General features: G+C 37.8%; 1 protein-coding gene across 1 annotated transcript in view; it reads right to left on the bottom strand.

Moving 5' to 3' along the window:
* Positions 1 to 2,922: 2,922 nt before the first annotated feature.
* LOC107661989 (catenin beta-1-like) overlaps positions 2,923 to 9,523 on the bottom strand; it is a 35,419-nt gene continuing 28,818 nt past the window's right edge. Inside the window, exons 12-16 of the mRNA XM_016451814.1 lie at positions 6,241 to 6,391; positions 5,809 to 5,930; positions 5,460 to 5,520; positions 3,499 to 3,724; positions 2,923 to 3,278 (exon numbers count right to left, since the gene is read on the bottom strand). Of these exons, the coding sequence (XP_016307300.1) occupies positions 3,516 to 3,724; positions 5,460 to 5,520; positions 5,809 to 5,930; positions 6,241 to 6,391 (543 nt within the window). The 3' untranslated portion in view covers positions 2,923 to 3,278; positions 3,499 to 3,515. The remainder of the gene's footprint in view (positions 3,279 to 3,498; positions 3,725 to 5,459; positions 5,521 to 5,808; positions 5,931 to 6,240; positions 6,392 to 9,523) is intronic.

Genomic DNA, 9,523 nt, shown 5'->3' with positions numbered 1-9,523 from the left:
AATATGTGCTTTATAAGTACTAATAAACAGCCAATATGCTAGTAATATGCAAGCTAATAAGCAACTAGTTAATAGTGAGAGCTGGTCCCTATAGTAAAGTGTTACCATATACAGTATATCGCTTTATGTGAGTGCACTCTATAAAGCTAGATCTGGGTAAAGCCCAAAATATACTTTAGTTTTGACGCAAACGTTTCGTGAATGCATACAGCCGAACGCTTGTCTGTGCCATTTCTCTTCAGAAGTTATGACACGAAAAAATCAAAGTTTTAGTTTTTTCTCCCCCTAAAGTTTTGTTTTTGGTGTTGGGGGGGTCGTGTAAACGGCCCCTGAATGATGGCATCACCAAAATGCTTTCCACTTTAGGAGGCCCTTTGAATAAAGTTAAATACTTGAACTTAAAGAGTATTCCACATACAAGTTTTATTTTTTTTTATATATATATTTTATTTTATTTATTTTTGTGTGGTAATCAACATAGAAAAATGTAGCCAATTTACCTTAAAGGGTTAGTTTACCCCGAAATATAACTCATTTACTCACAAACATATATCATTCCATAAGACTTTCATTCACCTTCGAAACAGAAATGAAGATATATTTACGTGAAATCTGAGAGGTTTCTGTCCCTACATTGAAAGCCCATTTCTCCAAAACTTTTTCCAGAAGTTTGCAAAAGCAATGCATTCAAATATGAACATTAAAAATGATAAACGAAGCTTTTTATATGTGAATAAAATTGGTTCATCATATAAAGCAATAATGTCCCTTCAGAAGATTAGGATTAAACCTGTCGATTCATATGGATTACTTTTACAATGTCTTAATGAACCTGTTTAAGCATTAAAAATTCAATGGAGGGACAGAAATCTCAGGTTTTATTAAAGTCTTTGTGTTTTGAAGATGAACAAATCTATGGGCTTGGTACGACATGAGGGTGAGTAAATAAGAACAGAATTTTCACTTTTAGGTGAACTAACCCTTTAACTTGTATTGAACCAGGAATATTCCTTGAACATGTATGACAGAGGAAGTTAGATATACTATATTAGTCTTTTTAACCTCAGGTTAAGGCCACTTTTAACCCTGGGTTAAGCGCCATTTCACACTTGTAGATTTAAATAGGGTTCGCACTGATTTTGCGCTGGCAAAGGTATATGTTACATTGCTGGTCTTGTGCATGTTATTCTTTAATATTTTTCATCTGCTCAACATTTTGCAAACTCACATTCAGATCTGGCTCCCTTTCTAATATAGAACATGATCCATGATTACGTATTTCTGAACATTATATCAGTAAAATGGGTTACGATTGGGTTTCATGTTAACTTGTAGAACAATGCATCAATGTACAATGCTAAGAACTGTAATGGAGTATAGTTTCAGAAGAACTCTGTCCTGCTAATATGTTTTCTTGCTACAGGGTATATCGAACAGACAAACAATGATGAATACACCTCAGAAAAATAACTACTTGATTTTTAAATCATTTATGCTCAGTAGTGGCACTTAAATAGAATTGAATTAGCTCAGGTTCAGGTTCCCTCTACTCAGAGAAATATTTAAAGTTTTTAAATTAGTAGTTAATTTAGGCTGAAATTCAGTGTCTGCATCAATGATACATGTGGACAGTGCAGTTATCTTATTTAAGCAGGTCTGTGCTTGGCACTGCTCTCTAATTACCATATTCATGATGTAAACAACCATTGTGAATAACTTTTGACAAGCTAATGCACTACATGCTTAATGCATTTAAATAATCCTGTTCAGTTCTGGTATAAAAACACTCTCTCATAAATGGGTTAAAAGTATCAATTCCCAAGCATAGGCTGATGTACTTATTCAGCTCACACTAGAAGACTGAAGATTGTTGCCTTAAAACACATTCTCACAGTAACAGCAAAGTGGGTTTTTTTTTTACGTCAAAAAACATGGAGGGCACTAATTTGCACAGAGCTGGAAACATGGATGTGTGTGCTTGGGGAGCAGCTTGATATTTATTTTGCCCCCGCTTCCCAGTGCATCACTCTCTTAAACACTGTCGCTCATCAGGACAGTGCGCACCAGATAAGCCACTGTGACACAGGGGCTTCTGGTTGCCAATTTAAGGCAATGAGTTTGAGAACTTGCAATAAGTGAATGGATGTTTCACAAATACGTTAAATATTTGGACTACTGAATTAATGAAATTAACTATTTCTGTTTGTTTTGGAATACAAAAACCACTTTCTCTTTGTTCCAGATCCCAATCAGACATGGCAGTGGAATCACTAGCTGCAGAGATTCTGAAGGGCACCGGGTCCCAGGCAGAACTCCGATCCACAGAGCAGAGTTTCACGCCTGGTATTTAATGTGTATATATTCATACTTTTAATTTGTGTTACTATGACTTATAAATGACATTTTGCAAGAGACTGTTGAACTCTTGTGATAGTGGTTGTAAAATGTACTCTGTAATTCTAGAATGATTGTACCACTTAGAAACCCTAAAATCACTTTGTTCACATTTAGTGTATTTCAAAAAATAAAAATGTCCACAATTGGATCAATTTAAAGTCCAGTTTATTGTTTAGCCAGGTCATTACCAAGTTTCCAACCAACAATTGCAGGCTACAATAATTAGGGGTTCTTTTCAAAACCTTTCTAACGCTACCATCAAAAAAATAGATCAAGACAAGGAGGAAAAGAATAAAAGGCAAAACTGGCCCCAACTGGATGCAAACCCTTTGGAACATTTGTGATTTCTTTAAAGCAAGAGAACTGATATTTGGACTTCTCCAATTCTTGGTTTTATACAAAAGCTACACAATGTTACATTTGATAAGAATACAATTCAACTGATTAATTAGTGTTATACACCATAAACTCTTGATGGATCATTACCACTATAACTCAACACTATGAGAGAGAAAGAGACAGTCAAAAGGAATACAAAGTTCTGCAAAATAAAAGACAAGTATCATAAAGCAAGCTAGATACGTATCATTACAGACTGAAATAATCCTTTGAAAAATAAAAAGTAATAAAAAGTACAGGCAAGGCTAAGGTTGAAAATTCCATCTTAGGATTTGCTTTTTGGGCTTTCTTCTGTCAATCACACCAAATTCTGACCGACCAAGACCAGAACAAAAGTTTTACTTCCATGTGTTCCCATAGGAAACTCAGCTTGTATTAGTGTGTCAGGCACTTTCAGAGAAACTAGCCCACGCTCTTGAGCCCGCTCAGCAACTCTACAGGCCAAAATCACAATGCAGGTTCATTCAGATCAGACGATACAGCTGCAGCAGAGAGAAGAGAGGGGACAAACAAATTAGAATCTGATTAAAGAGAAACACGCACACATACAGGACTGTAATGAATTCATATGCAGCTCGGATTAGTTCTGCTACTGGCGTGCTTTACTCCAGCCTTTCAAATCTCCTACACACAGTGCGGTCAGCACAGATCAAACAACCGGCCATTCGCATCGAGTGCGTGTTTGGTGTCTCGGTGCCTCACCTAAAAAGTCATTGTATTTACAGATCAGTATCGAACCAGGCCAGCTGATTGCTGTCGCCTGGCGGGAGGCCATCGATCAGGTCTTGGGCGTGGCTGAGGTCAGGCAGGCCGTCTACGGGGTAATCTGGGCCGGGGTGGTGCCCGCCCATCTCGTGCTCCATCATGGGATCCATGCCCATGGCATCCTGCCCATAACCTCCAGAGTGGAAGGAGCGGTAGCTTGGGTCTGGAGGATGAGGGGAGTGGATGGAGCACACACACATACGTTAGAGGAAGCATATTAAATGGGCAGCTCACAACAGCACAACCTCAGACCCACAAAACCAGAGAGAGAACACAAGGCATGTGACCGAACTATGGTGCCTTATTAAGAGTTTCTTTTGGATGGATTACTTGTCTATAGGGATGTAACGATTCACTCAACTCACGAATCGATACGATTCACGATTTTGATTTCACGATTCAATTCACTTTTTTTTTTTTTTCTTTTTTTTTTACAAAATGAGATTTAAGAAATTATAAATTAAATGTGTCCTTTTATTATTGCTTGGACAAAATACTGTACGTTTCTTTGTGAAATTTAAATATAACACTAGTCGCTTTGGATAAAAGCGTCTGCTAAATTACAAAATTTAAATATAATGTAAATGTAAATAACAAACCTAAATTGAAATTTTAAAACAAGCCCCAAATCAAATAAATAAGTAACACAAATAAATAAATCTCTTCATATAAACAAACTAAGGCTTTGTCTGTGCTCTTTCCATTTAAAATTAGAGGCAACCACTGCATTTTAATCATGATCCAAACAAAGATGCTGCATACATGCAACATAAGCAGTTTTTAATCTAAATTATAATTGTATAATTTCGAAATTTGAAGCAAAAACAGAATGGTTTGACTTCAGTTTTGTGAAACTATGCATAAAAATATCTGCATGAAACAGAAACAGCAGACGAGCTGAATGAGACGCAGATGCACTCTCTGCCAGCAGGTGGTGCTTCAAGCGTTTCCTTGGTTTCCGCTGTAAACAAAGCAGCTCCGAACTTATGAACTTTAATATGCATTATACAGAGGCAAGAGGAAAAGAAAAAAAAATACCATCTAAACTTTTCTAAAGACAGTAAGTTCCCCTCAGACATACATTCATATAAACTCCTACTCCTAAATGAATCGCGATTTGTTGAGCATCTCAACCGATTTGAATCGTCACATATTTAAATCGATTTTCAACCGGCTCGCGATTAATAGTTACATCCCTACTTAACTAAATTAAAATTAACCTAGAATGGTGATTTTCAAGTCATGGTAAATTTTCTATGCAATACCACTTTATTAAGAAAGAAAGAAATATATATGTATGCAAAATTACAGCAAAATGTATTGCATAAATGCAAATGTCAATTTAGTTCAATTTAGTTATTATAATTATTTCACAATTATTTATACCTTTAGTCTGAGGGTTAAGCACCTTTTACTGAACATTTGTTGAAATCAGGGCTGGGGGAATATTTTTAAGAGATAAATCCCCAAAAAAGAAAATTCAGTCAGACTCATTTTGTTCCAAACTCTGACTGACTTTTTTTCCATAAACCACGAAAAATCTTAAGCAGAATTACATGAATTAATGAAGTCACTATTCACTTTCTTTGCATAGAAAAGGGAAAAAGTGAATGATGACTAAAGCTGTCAGATCTAACATTATGCCTAACATCTCATTTCTTGAGAAAGTCTCAGTTTCGGAACAACATGAGGGGTGCATGAACAACAATTTCCGTTTTTGTTTTTTTGGTCCACTAATCCTTTAAGAGTTCCAAGACTTATTTAGTGCCCTGTCTTCATGGAACGTGCCAGGTGTGTTCGTCTCTAGGTTTGGTGGGTGAAGGCTGACAAAGCAGTGGATTAGTGAGTATTCACACCCAGATGCTGAGAGCTGATCTCATTTCTGAGAATGAACTTACCGTCCTGTCTGTAGCCCAGAGGCTCTCCCTGCACACCGATGTCCAGCCCTAGATCTCCAGTCTGCAAAGACATGTAAGCAAGAGTTGCATAAGAGAAACTCTCACTTCAGCCTCAAATTCAGTGTATATCAGGACTGAATCAGTTATACTAATGCTTTCAAAGTGCTTGAGGCTCATAAAAACAATAATACTTTGTTAGAAAGAATCACCTGCCCAGTAAATTCACAAATATAACACCCACATCTGCTATAACCGATTCTGTAATGCACTGGGAATTTATAGGCTTAATCTACAACAGGGCTCTGTGCCAGCGTTGATTGCAGGATTTAGCAGAGATGAGCCCCCTTACCTCGTTCCAGGTCATGGGCTCAGTTCTGAACAGAGAGCTGGTGAGCTCCACAGACAGTCGTTTCTTGTAGTCCTGGGGCTTATCCTCAGACATACGGAACAGAACTGCAGCAGCGTACGTGGCTGTGGGCGAGAGATAGCAACGTGAGTGTGACCGAGAAAACATTCAAGCCAGCCCTGCTCACCCCAGCCACTGCCTCCAATGGAAATCCGTGCATAGCTGGGAAAAACAAATCTGCATAGTGTTCTGTATTCATGCTTGCTTCTCTGTGTTTATTCTATGGAAGTTTAACTTGTTTCTTCAAACTTTGAGACATCTGTAGGCAGTGAGACAGTGTGTTGCCATTATATTTAACTGATGTCTTTCTGCATTATTGTGTGGCGGTCGTGCTTGCACACGTGCTGCTTATTAAAATGGGGCGCGCACACTCACCAACACCCTCGTTTCTAGAGTGGAGGAGCTCTGTGAGAGGAGCGGTGGCTCCTTCTGCCTCGATGGCCTCAGCTGCCTCCTTATCCTGAGCCAGCTCACACAGTACACCTGCAGCTACACGCTGGATGTTCTCGATGGGAGAATACAGCAACTGCAGAGAAAGACAGAGACATTTCAGACAGACTGACATTGGGTCTAAGTTCAGAAGATGTAAATATAGCACCAACTTAATGAAAGCATACAAGGGTCATCCACACTTTAATTTACTCAATTCACTAAAAAAGACAATGTAACAAAGTGATAGATAAAACTTCAGAATGATAGGCAGAATGAACAAGAAAGTGAACAATCTAAAGATAAATAGAATACAACAGCGAAAAAAAGACATAATGAAGAGCAGACCGACAGAATAATAATCAGAACAAACAATAAAAAACAAACAATCTAACAAGTGAAAGATAGACAGATCAGTAGACAGATAGAATTAATAAAAGACCGAATGAAGGATAGATAACTGGAACGATAGAACAAACTAGGGATGTCAATTTTCGATCATTTCCATGATCGATCATCGTTTAAATTAACGATTAATTAATCTATTAATCGTTAACCTTAATGCTGCAAAATGCGTCTTATTGCAGTGGCACGCAGTTACTGGCATGACAGGATGTGCAAAAGCCTAAGAAAAAAAAAAAAAACGCTTTTTTTTTCACCCGAATTAAAGGGGTTTTAGTCTGAATAAAATGCTAGTAGCAGGATTGTAAAATGAATAGATGCGATTATGATCATTTGATAAAATGAAGAGAGTATGCCATACGTTTGAGATCATTTTACTTTGTTTCCTATCCCGGCACGGAGACCATTGAACGCGCCTCTCCAGTTTCGTGGTGCTCGGTATTTTAAAACACAATTGCAATGTTTTCAACTGACATTATGGCATTTAAAATAAAATTATCCCAAACGTAACTGTGGCGCATGCGGCTGTGCAGTCAGTGAACCGCTTCCATCGGCGCTGCTGCAGCAAAACACACTGTTGCTCACATGAAACATTTTTATGTAAGTATTATGACCAGTATTTAATTTGATCCTGCTGGATCCTGTTCCGGAAAATGTCAGTTTTTTTATTTTTGCGTTCCGGTAGGCCTATTTGTTTTTAAAAATCCAGCATTTACAGATCGTGACAGTGCATGCGTGCATGCATACGAGGACGGTTTTGGCTAGATGTATTTGGAGGTTATTGCTCACGTCTCATTCGGCACAAATCAAAATGTTTCCATATTCGCAATGTATTTGATTGTCAAACTATTATAAATAATGTAAACTAGGCTTGTACTTTACACGCATTCGCATATAGACGGAAAAGATCATCAGCGTTGCCTCTTCACATGAGCAAAAACGTCCTTGGCATAACAGCAGAGTGGACCGGTATACTACGGTCTATTTAAACTGACCAGTGTAACCTTTTATATGTTTGGTTGACTATTTTATTTTGATAATGAACAGACTGCGATGTAAGTTTGAATTGCTAGAATATGTGGGGTGTGTGCGAGCGAGACGCCGGTGCGATCGAACAGCTGAAACATAAAAAACTATAATATGTAATTATAAATATGTAAGATATAATCCGCAAAAGTGTTTACTTTTATTTTTGCACTCACAATAAAAACAAGATTTGTGCTTTTGCAAAATAAAGCAAACAAACAGAATGCGTGTTGTCATACTTTCCTTTCCGTGAACTTGTTTATTGAGTTTATTATTATTTTATTCAATTTTCGATCATTTCCATGATCGATCATCGTTTAAATTAACGATCAATTAATCGATTAATCGTTAACCTTAATGCTGCAAAATGCGTCTATGCAGCCCGGTATGACAGGATGCGCAAAAGTTACTCAAAAAAAACCCCCGCTTTCTCACCCGATTTAAAGGGGATTTAGTCTGAATAAAATGCTAGTAGCAGGATTGTAAAATGAATAGATGCGATTATGATCATTTGATAAAATGAAGAGAGTATGCCATACGTTTGAGATCATTTTACTTTGTTTCCTATCCCGGCACGGAGACCATTGAACGCGCCTCTCCAGTTTCGTGGTGCTCGGTATTTTAAAACACAATTGCAATGTTTTCAACTGACATTATGGCATTTAAAATAAAATTATCCCAAACGTAACTGTGACGCGTGTGGCTGTGCTGTGCAGTCAGTGAACCGCGTCCATCGGCGCTGCTGCAGCAAAACACACTGTTGCTCACATGAAACATTTTTATGTAAGTATTATGACCAGTATTTAATTTGATCCTGCTGGATCCTGTTCCGGAAAATGTCAGTTTTTTTATTTTTGCGTTCCGGTAGGCCTATTTGTTTTTAAAAATCCAGCATTTACAGATCGTGACAGTGCATGCGTGCATGCATACGAGGACGGTTTTGGCTAGATGTATTTGGAGGTTATTGCTCACGTCTCATTCGGCACAAATCAAAATGTTTCCATATTCGCAATGTATTTGATTGTCAAACTATTATAAATAATGTAAACTAGGCTTGTACTTTACACGCATTCGCATATAGACGGAAAAGATCATCAGCGTTGCCTCTTCACATGAGCAAAAACGTCCTTGGCATAACAGCAGAGTGGACCGGTATACTACGGTCTATTTAAACTGACCAGTGTAACCTTTTATATGTTTGGTTGACTATTTTATTTTGATAATAAACAGACTGCGATGTATGTTTGAATTGCTAGAATATGTGGGGTGTGTGCGCGCGAGGCGCCGGTGTTCTGTCGATTTGTGCTACCCTATCAGATTTTGCTACCTCCCATTAAAACAATGGGTAGTACAATTCGACAACGAAAAATGCTACCTGTAAAATTATGGTTTATTAATGTCTACACCTACTACAACCCTAAACCTACCCTTACAGTAATGCAAATACTAGGGCTGTGTATCACCAGCAAAGTCACGATACGATACGTATCACGATACAGAGGCCACGATACTATACGCATCACGATACAGGACTACTGCACTGAATTTCACCTCAGCAGAATTTAGTAAAACAGCTGTTTATTAAACAGCACACTATAGTGCAATTTCTAACTATTGGCAGAGCAGGCAGCTGACCTCTTCATTATAAAGGGCCTTCATAACTGTACCACAGTACAATATAGGTAATGGCATATGTTTCATGTTTACATTGGGCACTCCCCACCAGGTACAATATTCTGATTGCTTGCATCTTGTTTTTAAGCCCATAAATAATAATGTACTCGTTCTAATAAATTTATAT

The sequence above is a fragment of the Sinocyclocheilus anshuiensis genome, unplaced genomic scaffold, assembly GCF_001515605.1.
Source record: "Sinocyclocheilus anshuiensis isolate Anshui unplaced genomic scaffold, SAMN03320099.WGS_v1.1 scaffold1092, whole genome shotgun sequence".
NCBI classification, from domain to species: domain Eukaryota; kingdom Metazoa; phylum Chordata; class Actinopteri; order Cypriniformes; family Cyprinidae; genus Sinocyclocheilus; species Sinocyclocheilus anshuiensis.
The sequence above is the reverse complement of the archived record's forward strand: the minus strand, read 5'-3'. Positions and strand labels throughout refer to the sequence as shown.